The sequence below is a fragment of the Pteronotus mesoamericanus genome, unplaced genomic scaffold (assembly GCF_021234165.1).
Source record: "Pteronotus mesoamericanus isolate MK-2021 breed Mesoamerican mustached bat unplaced genomic scaffold, CSHL_Meso_final scaffold_1186, whole genome shotgun sequence".
NCBI lineage: Eukaryota > Metazoa > Chordata > Mammalia > Chiroptera > Mormoopidae > Pteronotus > Pteronotus mesoamericanus.
This window is the reverse complement of record NW_026555302.1, coordinates 11,731,481-11,748,022: the sequence shown is the minus strand read 5'-3', so window position 1 is coordinate 11,748,022 and position 16,542 is coordinate 11,731,481. Positions and strand designations below refer to the sequence as shown.

Below are 16,542 nucleotides of genomic sequence, written 5' to 3'. Positions count from 1 at the left end.
ACTTGCATACTTGGAGAATACGTTTTCTTTAAATATGTCCCACTTTTAATTGAAATTGCTCATTCTGCTTATTGTGGTTTGTCTTTTTAAACTTTTTTATCTTACATTTTCTGTAGAAAGTTTAGGATTCAGTCAAAAATGATAAAAGGTGGTTTTAAAAATCAGCACAGCCTAAGTTCATTCTGTAGTTCTTTTGTTCATTCATTCATTCATTCATTCAACAAATTTTTGTTTCAAGGAGGCCACAGGCCGAGGACTGTGGGAGGCCCAGGTCATGCCATTTATTAGCTACGTGACCTTGGGGAAGTCACCTAATCTCTCTGAGTCTCAGTGTCCTCTGCTGTGAAATAGCTCCATTACCACATTGGCGGCATAGCTATGGGGATTAAATGAGATGGATTTTTTTAAATGGTGAAAAATTAGAAGTTTCTGTTTCCCCTTCTCCACCAAGTCATACACGACAGACACGGAGAGTTTCAAAAGCCCGGGGCAGCAGCAGTGTCGGTCGGCTTTCCCCACGGCCCGTGGCGTGACCTAGGGCGAAAGTCTCCGAGGGACGCATGTGCACTTTACCCTGATTAACAAAGTGGGCTAAACAAGAAGGCAACAAAAAGAAACTTCTGCACGTCCTCACTGAATCAACGTGAGGAGTGTGGACACGGCCCTGCCTGGAAACCCCGACGGCCAGCCCACACGGAGGCCCCTTCAAAACACGAGCCCGAGTGAGAGTTCGCAGACAGGGACGTCCAGGTGGAAAGTGGCTGATGATAAACAGTAAGTTAGACGTTGAGTTCCATCTAAGTAATTGCTTAAGCGTAACAACACTGAATGCAAAAGTAAAAGAAAAAGAAAAAAGGAGACTTAAAGAGATGGGGAAACAATAATTGAGAAATGATCTTCTAGGTCAATGCTGGGCAGACAGATTAGCAGTTATCATGAGACAAAGTGGAGGAACGTAAAAGCTTCCAAAGTCTTCAGTAAGTCAGAGTTATTATTTTATTCCTGTATTTCATATATACAAAAATGAACTAAATAATGATTTGGAAAACTGAAAAATAATCACTTACCTGTAGAACTGAAAACCGCGAAAAAATATAGAAGCCAAAAAGGCAGTTTGTTTCTCACCATACACACGTGCGGGCACGCGCGTACGTAAAAAACAAGAGCATTCTAAAAAAATTTCAAAATGATAAAGCTAAATCCAAGCATAGAGCTATGGTAAGGAATAAACATGACTAAAACTTCCCAGAATCCCCGGGGTATAGATGGATGAGCAAAAAAATGGTATAGTTTTTGTCCTAATTATATGTTGTTTATAGGCTAGTTGGGAAAACAGATGTTACCAAAATTAATAAGTAAATGAGACGGAAAAAGAAACTCACACAGTTCCGAAATCACACCTGTGATCAGGGCCATGAAGGGAAAGGTAAACGTGAAATAGGAAAATGTGTGAAAGAGGAGCTTCCTGTAGGGGTGTTGGGGAAGTCGTGTCTCGGGACACAGGGATGGAGCTGAGGCGCCGAGGTGGAGCAGGAGCTGACTGTGCAGCAGGGAAGCGGGGAGATGCGGGTGGAGGGGGCGTGACGCTCAGAGCCCTGGGGGCGAGCGTGGCCCATCAGAGAAGGTACAAGGAGGCCAGTGTGGCCAGAGCAGAGAGAGCAGGCGAGCAGAGCGTGCGAAGAAGCTGGAGGGGTGGGGGGTGCTGGGCCAGGCGGTGCAGGCCCTTGTAGGCACCTGAGGCCGTGGTTTTTTCCTAAAGGCAGGTGGCTGTTAGAGTGTTTTAGGCCAGGAGTGAAAATACCTCCTCACATCTTCAGAGCATGATGAGCGTTCAGGGAGGACAACAAACTTGGAGGGGACAGGGGGCGCTGGGAGGCCACTGAGGAGGTGATGATAAGATGGTGGTCAGCACACCGGAAGTGCGCTTTTAGGTGGCAAAGTGGAAGAGGGGCATGGGAGAGTGGAAGGTGGCTTAGGTTTCCCCCCAAAATATCTGGGTCATACGGCTGCTGCATGAAATGGGAACACCAAGTTGGCATCAGCAATTGTTGTTCACGTCAAGGTGCCTTTGAGAGACTCACGTGGCTAAGTCAGTAGATGGTATGAACCTGGAACAGGTCTGGACTGGGGATACGAACTTGTGAGTCGCCTGGGTTCAAGGATAAATTGAGATGCTCAGGCATAAATGAGAACACCTTCAGAGAATGAGGAAAAGATCGTTAATCTTGTGCAACTGCTAGTGTCTGTCTAAACTGGATTTTCTTTCTGGAAAGGTGACTGGAATGTTTATCAATCAGTGTCTTAAAAAATGATCATAACTTTGATCCTGTAACTATAGGAATCTACTTTCAGAAAATAATAGTAAATGTGACAAAGGCTTATGGCTAACATAGTCATTTAAGCATTTATGATTACAAGAAAAGGACAATTACTTAATTGTCTAATATTAGGAAGATGTTAAGGAAATTACCATACATTTGTAATAATGATTAGTGCCGTTATAATTTGATGCTTATAAAGACGTAATGGTGTGGGTAGATGACTGTGATGTAATAGTAAGTGAAAAAAGATGAAAAATGATAAAAATAGAAAAATTCAACTGTGTGGAAAATGCAGAGAGCAAGAGTATAAAGAAGTAAGATAATCTGTAAACAGTGAAAAAAGAGTGATTGTCACAATTTTTACTTTTACCTTGTTCCCAAACTTTTCAAATGGGCATGTGTTACATCTTTTGTATTATTTTCTTATTAGCCAAAGAAATATAAAATTAGAGTGCTGGCCCAGTTTCGAACCTGCACTTGCTAAGCCTCTCACGCTGCTAAGTCCTGGCGAAGGCTCTCCTTTGGCAGCACTGACAAGTGTTCTCTGTTTTAGATCTAGTGTCGTCTTTTCGGTGTGTGAGATTACTGCCATGCATTTTAAAGTTTTATGAGCCATTTAGTCTTGTAAAATACTTTCAGAAAATTGATCTAGTCACCAGGCAACAGCAAATCCTTTCCCTTTAGACAGTTCCCCTCCGTTGGCACCGATTGTGCCATCACATTGAGAGCATTTGGATTTTCTCAAGTTCTTGCTTAGCAATACAGGCGACTCTGAATTCTTTCACGAGAGGCTTTAAAAAAAAAATTATATAATGCATACCTATAGGAATCCGCAAAGCATTTTAAATACAACAATTGTTCTCCCTCCAGTGACTGAGAGAACTAGCCTTCTGGGCTGCCATTTGTATCATGGTCTGCTGAGAGAAAATCGTTTTGAACTTGGTTCGGCACTAACGCGGGGTCTTTTTGAACTCCAGGAACGTGTACAAAGACTACCGCTTCCTGGAGCTGGCCTGTGACTCCCAGGAGGACGTGGACAGCTGGAAGGCCTCTCTGCTCAGAGCTGGCGTCTATCCCGACAAATCTTTAGTGAGTTGGAGACATCTCTTATTTTGAAGTTATTGACCACGTTTAAGGAAACGTAATGCGACGCGCTGTGTGCGGGAGAAGTTAGCTCTCTTTTGACCTAATGGGACATGGTTTTAAGTGATACTGTGCTTCTGTATTTTTTTCTCCACGAGATTTCTAAATATTTTTAGAAGTTGATCGGTATATTTGTTAAAGGAAATACCCTACTCTGCCATGAAACATAAGAGATGTAATCTCAGACTAAAAGGGAGTGGCTTTGTTTTAACTTAAATTTTTATTTTTCCTTCCATGCTACTCCACAGTTGTTTCAGTATTAATACGGGCAGCTTACAACACTCCTCATGTAGTCATAGCATATACAATACATGTTATAAACTACTTGTAGTGATTATACATATAAAATTAATCATAACTATTTTATAGACTTAAAAGTGTACTTATTTTTATAAAAATCTACCTCCTTTCATTATGTCTCTAGTATCTATTCCAAAATTATATCTGTTTTCAAACTCTGGTTCATGTCATCGTGAATGTGAAAGAACAAGAAAAATTAGGCAGGTATTCCCACTTATCTTTATTAATACACTTCAAGTGTCTTGAAGACACTTTTCTCATTCAAGTTAATAAACAGACCTTCTATTTGTGTTCTTTGGAAAATGTAACGCTACACAGGCGGGCCTGGGTTTGCACCCTGCGCAAGCGCGGCCCAGCACACGTCCGCAGGCCTTTCCGCGGACTGCCGCTGAGTGGCGCTCACGGCCTGGCTGCGCCCCACAGGGCGCTGCGCCTCCGGGCTCCCCCAGGACTAGGGGGCTCAGGGGCGGAGGCCAGCTTGACCGCTGTGCTGCCTGTAGGGCTCTCAGTCAGTTGCTAGGCCTGGGCCCGCACCAGCTGGGTTATTTCTAGGCCCAAACAGGGACAAGGTAAGTCTGAGAGATGGACGCCATGTGGGACAGTGGAAGTCTCTCAAAGGGCCATGAGGCCCTACCGCGTCCCTGAGGTTAGGCGGGAATTTAATGGAGTTCTGGGATAGAGGACCGAGGATTTGTGCCAGAATGTTCTCCTTAATGCTGTTCTTCTAGTGCACACGTAGACCGCCTAACCCCATTCCAACCTGCCTTTTGACGGGTTAGCGCCGAAAACAGCGACCCCCCCGCCCCCCGCAAACCCTGTGCCCTCCAGACAGGGCGGAGCCAGGCCCTTTCCTGCTGACACCAGGCACAGAGGCGTGGGTCCGTGATTTCCATAATTGCTGACCAGCCTGTGTCACTTGTGTGCACTCATGCGCACACAGACACCACTCCAAAGACCACACATGAGGAAACATTTAAAAAATCATTTGACTTCTAATCATTACTTACTACTCTTCCTTATCCCTTGATGGTAGTATGTTTAATTTCACAAACCTTTAATATTAGAAATTTTCACATTGCAGGTGAATTTCTATTCATTCATTCCATAAAAGCATGTTGAGCCCATGCTTCTGTCCAGGCACCAGGCTGGGCCCTGGTGACACCGAGGGGCGCGGCAAGGTCCCTGCCACCAAGGACTGGACATCCATCAAGACAGTAAATAACCGCATAATCGTACAGTGTGATTTAAGAGAGGGGAAGCTTTGTAAAAAGTAAAGGGACAGCCAGTGCGAGTGAGGGCAGGTTCCATCGTCGGCAAGGTGCTCAGGGAAGGCCCCGTGGAAGAGTCCACGTTTGGCCGGGCTCCTGAAGGAAGGGAGGGACTGAGCGATAAGAAAGGCTAAAGAAGGGCCATGTGACAGAGCACGGGCACGTGCAAAGCTGGCAAAGCATCGTAGAGGAGCAACGAAGAGGCCCGTGTGTCCGTAGCGCATGAAGGAAGGACAGAAGGGCTGGCAGTTTCCAGGAGGGCGGCCGGGGCAGGTTGTGAGGGCCCAGAAGGGGCGGTGAGCGTCTGAGTTTTGTTCCACGTGAGGAGGGACGCCAGAAGAGGGTCCTGAGCCAGTTTAGTGACATGGTAAGATTTACATTTTTAAAGATCACATTGGCTGGGTGTTGGGAGAAGCAACAGAGCAGGTGAGAGCAAGGACAGGCTTCGGCGGCAGCCTCCCCAGACTGAGGCCCCGCGGGCTCGTGGGCTGCGGGCTGCTGGGCGGGTTATCTAGCCTTTTAATGTGGCAAGACTCCCACTTCGGAAGTGGAGATCACAGAGGTCGCCCGTCGCCTGGTTGACAGGACTGGCTGAGATAGTGCAGGAGAAGCACTGGGTAGGGTGGGCACAGACCGGCACCCTGTTTCCATTTATAAAGATGATGGTGGTCGTCACCATCTCATCACAGGCTGCTTTCTTCAGCAAGCAGAGGGGAGAGCTAAAGCTCTGTGGGTACTGTAGGCCAGTGAGGTTGTAAACGCGCTCTGCTATTTCTGTCTTCTTCATATGCTTGGCTGCATAAAATATCTGTGTGTGTGTGTGTATCTCCCTTGTATACAACTGGAATGTTCGTGAAAATGTTTTCTTAAGTCCTGATTTTGTCAACTAAACTTATTTTAAATGTCCTAGGCACATTTGCCGTTTAAAGAAATTATGTAACATCTCCTGTGAGGAAAAAACTGTCTTGGAAAAGCAAAATCAGCTGCCCCTCAGTGAACTGTGTTTATAAACCTGGATTGTCGTGTGTCCACAGTTCTCTACAGAGGAGACGCTCGATGCAATATTACCCATTTTTTCACAGAATGCTCAATTTTAAGGAAATCTAGAGATTAAGCAAACCCTACACAATCTGTTTTGGTTCTTTCACATGATTTGTATTTGTTTAGAAACACACATTTGGTACAGTTGTTTGAGAGAGCGAGACAAAGGGGTTTTTTACTACATGCCAAAGACATGACAGGAAATTAAACTTGGCAGCATGCCATGAACATTGCTTTTCTCAGTTTTCATCGTAAACAATATTTGCATTTTTTATGCACCATGTAGTGCCACAGGTTACATTACATGATTGCTTGACTTTCAGATGGTTAAATGGCTGCTAACTACTGAAAGCAATCTAAGTAGAATGCTTATCTAAACACTCCATTTTGTGAACAGATAGATTTGGGGGGAGGGATACATTTAGGTACAGTTATTTCTAATTTAGAAAAATTTGATGAAGAGGTCAGATTAAGCTAAGGACAGATGCCTCTCTCTAAGTGAATTTTTAGGACTTCTGCTGTGCTGTTTCTTTTTGTACCAGTGAACCATTGAGTCAACAGCCAATCCATTGATCGCTGTCCTAATAATAAAACTGCTGTGTCTTACATGTACATGAGCCTAGACTCAACAAGCTCTACTTCCTGCGCCTCCATTTTGACTGGGAAAAATTCTACATTGATTATTTTTTGAAAATTATATAAGGTTGGCTTCATTTTGATAAATAGCTATCACCCAAATTTGAATAAAATGATGATTCAGATAAATTCTATTTTCCACTAAGTTTCCATGCTTTTTTGTAACATGCCTTTTCCCCGTCCTATTTTTCTGTTGCATCCACATTGTGGAATGTTTTTATGTCACTAACACCATAATCTGCTACCCTGTTTCTTCTATTTCTCTTCAAGTTTTCTACAATTTTTTTCCTTTGTTCCCTTCCCTTCCACCCACTTCCCCCGCTTCCATCCTCCCCTTCATCCATCACTGTTATGGTGGACTGTTCAGATTCAGATTTTAAAAAGCTGCGACTCTTACTTTATGGGAGTTCCACGTCTAGTGAAAAGACAGATGCAAATCAATGTGATAGAACCACCAGGGGTATCTGTATAAAATGCAACAGCCCAGCTATACTCCTGGGTGTACTTCCTAATCACCTTCCATCCCCCGGTCTCTCTGGGTCCAAAGCAAAGCGCAGGCTTCTTCTCTGAGCAGGGCTGTGTGTGGCCCTGAACAGAAACGAGGGGCCCCAGATTCCGTGTCCCACGGTGCCATTGACTTCCTCCGTAGACTCACGCACAACCTCTCTGAGCCACCACGATATGATAAAAATATACTTAAATTTGAATTTGGATATAGCAAATTTTATTTTTTATTTCTAGTTCCTTTGGTCATTAAATTGAAATTATGACCACTGTCCAATTTTACACTGTTAAATAAGTGTGTGGGATTTTACACACTTTTAAAGTAGAAGATGTTTCTAATGGAATTAACCTTTTTTAATGATTAGACTGAGATAAGTGTGTGTGTGTGTGTGTGTGTGTGTATCAGTAGTTATAGACTGCAATTAAAGCACTTTTTACAAGATTATTTTACAGACCCACGCACATAAACTTTCCCTATAAGTTTGAATACAAAATAAATGTGAATTTGATTAAATATCTAAAGAATGTGATATAACAAACGACCGATTTTTCTGGCTCAGTTTTGTCAGCTCAGAACATAACTTATACATAAACCTGAAGGAATTCCGAATTCCTTGGAACGTTTGGCGTGAGTGAAATGAGCTAGACTTTAAGTCAGACCCACTCACGTATGAATCCCGACCCTTCTGCGTGGTAGCTGTGTGGCTCAGGCAACTTACTCAGCTCTCGCGTTGTTTATTCTTCTTTCAACTCAAAACAATAACACCTTCCTCGAGTGACTGGATGAGATAAAATGAAGACAGTGATACATCACATCCCCTCGGTGCCTGGAACTGGGTGCGTGTGCTCGATGCCACGCACATTATTGTTGCTGTTGAAAGTCATGCAGGTGCCCACGAAGCTGTCTCTCCCCGCTGAGTGCTGAAGATCCTTTTTCTTGGGAAGCTGTCATTGGGATGGGCATGTGAGGGAGCATTTGCCCAGCTGTTGGCTGAGGAAGCCGAGTTGCTGAGGGCAGTCGCGGGGTCACGCTGCCCTGTGGACAGCCTGGCCCCAGGCTCCATTGGCCAGGAGGGAGCCGGGGAGGCTGGGGGAAGGAGGGGTTCACAGGCCCACCCCAGACCCTGGCCTACTGCCTGGAAGAAGTAGCCCCAGATCTGTGCAGGCCCTGAGAGAAATGGGTGCAAATTCAGTTTTGCATGTTAAGTCATACACCCCGGGACTTTTTACGAGGTTTCTATTATCTATAGATGGACAGTCCTCCCAGGTGGAAATTGGCAGTAGAAAGGGGGTACCCTGGAATTTCATTTACCTCTGAATTCCAGACTCTCCCGATCGCAGTGCTTTGGGGACTCCTTTGGAGGTTGGGACCATCCTACGATGAAGTCTTTTGGGGACTTCAAAAATCCCTCTCGGATAACATCCCAAACTGGACTTTCCTTTGGGACAATGACGAGGGGGGAGGGGCTCGGTCTCCTAGGGAAAGAAGAGAAGCGGCCACAGACCGCCATAAAAATGCGTTTCTGTGGCGATGGCCACTCACGTGGGCTCATTCAGCCGCTGGTCATACACGGCTGACAACGCCCACCCTGGCGCTGCCACGCGCCCCTGTCCCCTGAGCTGGCTCAGCACTGGGCAGCCGTCGCCCAGAGCAGGGTGGGGCTTGGAAAGCATTTGCCGTGGCCCGCTCATCCCTGTTACGCCGCTCTCCAAATGCACAGGTGAGAAATGACCGAAGGAAGCAGGAAATGGCAGAGCCCCCCTCCCACGTCCTCCATGTGTTGTCTCTCCTCTCTGAGGGTTGAGGCCCCAGCTCTGTGACGTCACTGTTGCCGCTGCAGACAGGACCATCTGCCACTGAGCGAGGACGCCAGTCATTCCCTAACGTGCAGAAATTCTTGGTTGAACTCCTGAGACTGATTTGCTAGATCAAAGCCATACCGCTGTGGAATGCAATAAATTCCATCTGTCTGAGGAATTTTCAGCAATATTGCCCTTCTTTGGAGAACCGGAGTCCCATTATTCTCTAAAATAGAATTTTTCTCCTGATAAAATTCCCCCTGGGGAGCTTTATTGCCTTATGGAACAGTTGGCATTTTTTTTTTTTTAAAAAAAGACTCTTTCCCCCTCCGTTCTTTCTTGATATCTCACATAAGCGGTGCTGTTAACAGATATATCAGAGGAACTCATGTGCCAAGATGCTTCTCGACACCCTTTTATCGGTGTCTTTAAATTTATGTTTTTATTAAAAGTGATGGCTGTGATGGTCCTTGAATTAGACATTTCCTCCGAGTCACCCATTGGCATTGTTTTCCAGAAAATACACTCTCCCGCGGTCCTTGCCTAAACGCTCTGCAGAAAACTTCTGTATGTCTCATTTCGCCCACCACATCTTCTCTGAAAACTAAACGCCAGCTCCGCAACCCAACCTGCGGCTCCACCCGGCTCGGCCCGCTGCACAGAGACATAGGCTTTTCCCAGCTCCGCCTTTGAGCTCGACATGTCCGCACGAAATTCCTCCTGGGCCCCTTGCGAGAAGGGCCCGATCAGATCCCTGCCTATCCCATCACGCCTCCCCCACGGGATCCGACCTGGCGAGGACTTGGGCTGCCCCGGGACTAATGAATCACGGCTCTATTTTTTTAAGCCATATGCGAGTTAAATTGTTTGATATAAATCATGCTGTTGCAGCTTCAGTGGAAACAGGAGACCCATTTGCCCGCTGCCTGTCGCCGGCCGCTCTGTGTTCTATCCAGAGTGTCCCTTTTAGAAATGACTCCATTTTTGTGACTAACCTTTCCAGACCCATTTTCCTAAATGTGGACCCGTGTTTATCTTGGCCATGTCCCCACTATATAGTGGGCGCTGCCTGTGCTGACCCAAGACAAAACTCGTAATTTACAGAATAGAGGAACGGCACAGATGCACGTCAGACCGTGTCTGCGGCCCCTGGCTCCCCAGAACCACCCACTCGTTCGCTCTGCTTTCTTCGCCCTTTTATTCCCCCCCCCCCCACCTTCTTTGAAACCAAGGATGCAGTGTTTGTTTGAAAATGCATTGGCTGCTGAAATTTTCCACTGCTTGGCATGTTGGAGGAGGGGCTCTCAGGAAAGGGCACGTCGACATACTAAATGCTTGGCCTTTCCTGCTGGCAGTTCACTTCTTACCAATTCAAACCCATGCTTTTTGGCCAGGTTCCCTCCAAGCATTTCGAGTAGAAAGGAAAGGGGGAAATCTCTCTCTCGATTTTCTGCCGTTATCAATGTGTGAGTTCCCGTCATCTCAGTCGATTCTTCGACTTGTCCTTGAGCTCTGGGTGCTGTGTGTACGTATGGGATATCGGTGACGAGTTCAATGATTTGTTTTGATTTTCTTCTAGCTCGGAAATTACCTAGTATAAAAATATATTCATGTTTAACCTATTTCTTTCTTTTTTTTCCTTGCGGCTGCATGCACAGGGGAACAACAAAGTAAGTTCTTTGTCCTGTGGCTGCTCCTTCCTCCCCAGCCCCCACCCGCTTCTGCATGCGTCTGGGCATGAGCACCCCCGTGCACACTGAAGTGCCTGTCTTTTGTGACCGTGTACGAATGAGATGCAGGGTGTGCAGATGCCGGGCTAACGTGCGTTTGCACTCCCGTAGTGGCTGTTCTCTTTTGACCGTTGGGAAGGGAAGTAGGACCTGCAGAGTTGGGTGCTGGGCAGTTCAGGGCAGTTGCCATTATGAGGAAGGAGATGGACCGAGAGCACAGATTAGGGAGATTTAATAACGAGGGCTCTTCGGCAGGAGGGGCACGACAGTCTGATGAAACCCAGTGCCGCTGAAGTTTCTGACCCAGAATCAAAGCTCCCCTGTTAATGTGCAGTTATAAAAACCCCAAACTGGAGTCTTAAATAGCAGGATGGCTGGCTTTGCTGGTGAAACTGAGTTAGATCAGTGCTCTGCCTTTGAAGGTGCCTTAAAGTGGCTGGAGGAGGGTGGGGTCAGCATTTGACTTGGCTGCCGCGCCCTTGATGTGTTCCAGCTGGGTGGAGGGGGCGGGCGTGCGGGACGGCAGGCGTTGGGGGGGGGGGGGGGGCGGACTGAAATGTGTGTGATAGATCCATGAAGCCGGCAGTGCGCACAAATGGTGGAGATTCTCTTACCGTGCTTACAATAGGCGCAGGAGCAATTTATTAGTTCATAGGGTTACTGGATTGTGTAAATTTTAATTCCAGTTTCCCAAAAGGTAAGAACTACTGCTCACTGATGTTAATTATATAATAACAGTGGAGTTGGAGAAGATGTTCTTAAGTGGAGCAGGGTGATTGTTTTTTATTTTGTTCTACGGAGACTTCTTAGTGCTTCATCCTACCAGGTGGCCCACTTAAAATGGGCCTCATTGAATTCAATAAGAACTGAAAGGATCTGTTATAGTGGGGTCTGCCTGCATATTTAAACCAGCTGGGATTCATCAAAATTGCTATTCATAAGCCATACATATAGAATGTAAAACAAATGTGGGAAACCTTGCAGTTTAATTGGATGGAATGCGCTGTTATGGAATAAGTTGACGTAGACGGTTGGTATTGAAAAATGTGTCACTTTATAAATTTATACCAAGTAATAATATTTAATGAAGTTAAAAATAATACAAGAAAAGTACAAGACAGGCATTTGTGAAGGAGCAAAGGGGGAAAACTCAGCCCACTAATAGTTCACTTCTCTAAAACAGAAGCAGCTAAGTTATGAAATTGATTAGCTTTTTTACACAAAGTAAAGGATAGTATTTCTAATACAATGACTATTAGGAAAAAACCATTTGGATAAAATACAAACACCGATATTTTTGTTCTCATACCAGATAATATCTCTCAGTTTTTGAACCGTAAAGGCATCCAACGCTGGTCACTCACATCGCACGGGGTCTGGGTCTGCGCCGCCACGGGAGGCACCTCTTGTTCGGTCGTGAAGGGCCTGGGCTAATTCGAGCGCTCAGACAGCAAGGCCAGGGGAGCCGCAGGCCAGGGACCCGCTGGCGACATTCTGAGGAGGTGCCCCCCAAGGCCCCTCGGAAAGCGCTGGCGATTGGCCTCTTTCCCTAGTGAACTACCAGTGACTCGAAGGCATTTGTCATGCTCCCCAGAGAAAACGCTTCTCCAAAGCAGGTGTCGCCCATGCGTTGTGTTTTCTTTGGTCAAGTTCTTCTGGGTAATAAAATGTTCAGTCTAGTGGAGTTTACTAATTTTCAATTAATTGTAATACAATGAGCAATGAAACTCAAAACTTCTAAGCTGCTGCTCACTGAGGAGGCCCCTAGAATGAAGCAGAGTACGCCCCCCCCGCCGACCCCCTGCCGCCCCGCAGCTGCTTTCTGCATCCCATCTAACAGTGGGATGCTGCGGGCACCTTTGGGAGCTGCTTAGGGTGTTGGTTGGATAACCAAAGACGCAAGTGTGCTTGCTGGTTTGACTTTTAATTGGAGAGTGCCTACTTGGGTGCTGGTATTTATTGCCCTTAATTTTTAGTTGCTTCTGTTATGAATAAGTGATAGCTTATGAAAAATATAATGCTAATACTTTTAAAACACGATCATTATACTGAGCATGGACTTTGGCACGAAAGAGCCTCCTCGAATCCCAGCAGCACATCTGTGGGCTATTTTCCTTGAGCTTAGAATTTCAGTATAAATGGAAAACACTGAGATACAAACTATGCTGTCTCCAGAGCCATAGATCCAGCGGCTGCAAAAGGAGGAGAGTCTTTTTTTCCCCTTTTGTGCCGAAACGCTTGTTCTGAGCGGTCCCCAAGGCACCGGGCCTGCCTAGTTGCCTGCCCTGTACGGGAGCCCTGTGTAACAAGCGATTCATTTTAGACTCAGGATGACTGCTTGTTTATTTAGTGAATGGCGCTGTGTTAGTTATGATACTAACCAGACACTGAAGAGGATGCAGCCTGCCCGATTAACGCTTCTTCAGGTGAGCAGGGTGAATGGGTTCACCTTCCCACCCATACCGTGTAGCGCGTACACGCACACACGGAGGTCTATTCTGACACGTATGGAACAACCCTACTGTTCATTTCCTCAGTGACAGCAAAACTGATCTGTTTTGTCCATCCTTAAAGTACACCTAAGACCTCAAAACTCCATGATGAATACCTTTAGGCTGACGTTACCAATGCTTGCTGGGACAGAACGCCAAAGCTCGCTTTCCTCTTTGAACAATTGTGTGTATTTTGTTATTTCTCCTTCAAAAGCAAATCTTCCTTGTGTGAGAAGATCACGTTGCTTGGGAAAACATTTCTTTCCAGGCCTATCGATTATGTTTCCCTTTGGAAATGCTTTTCTGTCGGCATAGTGGTACCTAAGTCGCTTCTAGTAGTGCTGCCTCTTCCTTCAAGGGCTTTCCCCTGGACCACAGATTCCATGCCGGTGTCTTCCTGAAAGAGACCAGAATCTAGGACTTCTGAGTCAGTTTTGGGAATGCGAACAAATATATACAGTAATGGGGAGTTGTTTTTTTAATTGTTTTTTTGAGCACAAATTAAATGAGAATGTCATTTTTAGAACTGAGCCCTTCAGGTGAAAAGTCATCTCTGTATTTTATACTAGAGAGAAGACATTTAATTTCCATCTTTAATTTAATGCCCTCTATGGCCCCAGCCAGTGTGGCTCAGTTGGTTGGCCATCGTCCCGGGAACCGAAAGGTTGCTGCTGGTCAGGGCTCTGCCTGGGCTGCAGGTTCGGCCCCTGGGGAGGCATGTACGGGAGGCAGTCGATCGCTGTTTCTCTCTCACATCTGTGTTTCTCGCCTTCTCTTTCTCCCTCCCTTCCCCTCGCTCTAAAATCAAAAGTAAAATATTTTTTTAAAAAATGTGATGCCCTCTCTTTGTGGGCATTTTTAGAAATTCAATACACTTCTCATTTTCTTTCTTTACGAAAGACTTTGAGTTTTGGTTAAATACCTCTGATATTAAATTCGGCAAATTAAAGGTAAAGAACTTAAAATATAAGGAATAAAATCCAATCACAGAAGCTCTCAAATTTCTTAGTGATGTTGGTGAAGGAACACAACTGAAAACTACGAAGAATCCCGGGTTCAGGAATGAGTGCTTCAAAAATGTTAAGTTTGGGGGGGGAAACTGCATTTGATCTCAGGACTCTTTTATTACCTTTGAAAGAGAAATTTACTGTTACCTTACTTAACTTTAGACTTGTCAAACTAAAGGATTCTTACATTTCCCCCAGAAGAAGAATGCAGTGGACTCCTCTTTGGCTGGCGAGAAGGTACATTCGCAGAGAAGAAATAGAGCCCAGACGTGCTAACACAGAAAGAATAACTAAGCCCTGATGATGTTAGAGTTAGGGTGAATGCCATCAATGCATACTTACTGGAGGACTGTGGTATTTAAGAGAAAAGAGGAGGGAAGGAAAAGCAAATGTAAACACCTGTTTTTACAGCGCTCACAAAGCTCTTTTTGTCTGGTGATTCCCCAGCGCACTCGGCAGGACACGTGGACATGGTCAGCCTCCACTGGTGGGAAAGGAGGTACTACCTACAGCCCGTGCCTTGGTGACCCCTTGGGTTCCAGCTGTCGTTTGCAAAGACAGAGCCTGCCAAATCAAATGTCACTGGGATATAGTACACTGCAGAGTGCAGATTTTAAACCTGTGTTCGTTTGCCTTGCCCGTTATGCCAGACACCCAGCTCCCAAGTTCCTGTCCTTGGCCGTGAAGGGGAGAGCACAGACGGACCCTGAGTACCCCCTGCCAGCCCTGGCCACACCCTGGGAGGGGCAAGGGGCTGAGAGAGCCACGTCCCAGCGTGCGTCCCCTCTCCAACACTCCAAGCGTGTACGAGAAAGGCAGGACACTCTAAGCAGTTTAAGTAGTCAGCTGAATTAGGGGTATTTATTTTCTTTGAATAACTTCTATGCTTTCCCTGATTTTCTTAGAGGAGTTTAGCAAATGTATTTCCCTGGGATTTCAGGACAGCCCATCTGGTTCACCTAATTTATATGTAACCCAATAAGAATATTATTAAATGCAAGGAGAAAGGATGAAAGCTCGCTGGCCTGAACGTGTTATTCTAGTCCCACGTGAATACAAAAATGAACTGTCTGTCTCAATCACCCCAACACCAACAAGCCTTTGGCTCTCTTCTGGCAAACCAGCCTTAAAAGAGCATTGCTAATGCCCCGCTTCTGAACCCCCTGACATTAATTTTAATCAGTTGGAGGAAAGGACAGTTCAGTTAGAGGCAGAAAACTTGGAGACGTTAGACTCTGTATTATGTTCCCAAATTTATTAATCTTGCCAAATAGACTCTATCGGAAAGCAAGAAGAGATGAGCTGCTCAGCAAGCTCACCGGGGGGACACACCAGGGACCTCTGAAGGAGGCTCGGGCTTATTTATGTTTTATTTCCTCTGTCGTGTCCCAAAGAAGCGACTTCATTCTACTTAGTGAGAAATGAGGAGAATAATTATGTCTTACATCATAGCCTTCTTGGACACGTTTTCTCGGACAGTATTTTAGACATCTTCTTTTGGAATGCAAAGGAGACTAAGAACAGTTGTGTGTGTCCTTGTGTCTCCCGCGTGTGCGCACACACACACGTGTTTCTGTACGTGTCTGAGCACACAGAAAAATGTAGGGAATGGGTCGGGAGAGAAGTTAGGGGCTATTTTTAATTTCTCTCGACAGTCATATGTTAACTTACTTATTCCTGTACTTGTGTATTATTTCTATAAACTTACAAGCCCAATAAGGTAAGAAAACTTCCAGTATGAAAAACGTGGTGGGGGGAGTCGGGGAGGGAGAAGGAACTTCTAGGTAGGCTGGAGGGGTGAGTAGGAGCCGCCTGCAGGAGGCTGGAAGGCAAGCAGGCCCAGGCCCGGCCCCACTTGCCAGTCACCGCACAGAAGCCACGCACTTGTCTACTCAAACTTAAGCAGCCAGAATGGATGGAGCAGCAGGTAGACCAGTATCCCAGAACAGAGCCTAAGATAAGTCACTTCTTTAGGACACTTTGAGAAACTACAAGAAGGACTAGCATATTTTAACTTAAAACTCTTCTTTTTCTAAAGCAATTTTATTTTTTTTGCCTCGACTTCATGCGTATCATTTTAGTCCAGAGTCAGGAATGCATTTCTTTTCATTATTCGGATAAGCAGAATATAGTAAACAAAATTCTAAGAATAAAACAAACTAACATTAAAATACGGATTTACAAAGCATGTATAGTTGCATGCCAACCAACTGAATCAGCCCTAAAATAAAAAAGACAAACCTTCGTTAAGGCGTGTCTGTGTAACAAGCGAGATGACGACCCACTGTGTGGTGACCACA

General features: G+C 45.5%; 1 protein-coding gene across 3 annotated transcripts in view; it reads left to right on the top strand.

Moving 5' to 3' along the window:
• Positions 1-16,542, top strand: part of DNM3 (dynamin 3) — a 382,651-nt gene that overhangs the window by 294,417 nt on the left and 71,692 nt on the right. For all 3 annotated transcript variants that reach the window (XM_054587765.1, XM_054587764.1, XM_054587763.1), the window contains one exon: positions 3,299-3,410. In XM_054587765.1, coding sequence (XP_054443740.1) covers positions 3,299-3,410 — 112 coding nt within the window. The remainder of the gene's footprint in view (positions 1-3,298; positions 3,411-16,542) is intronic.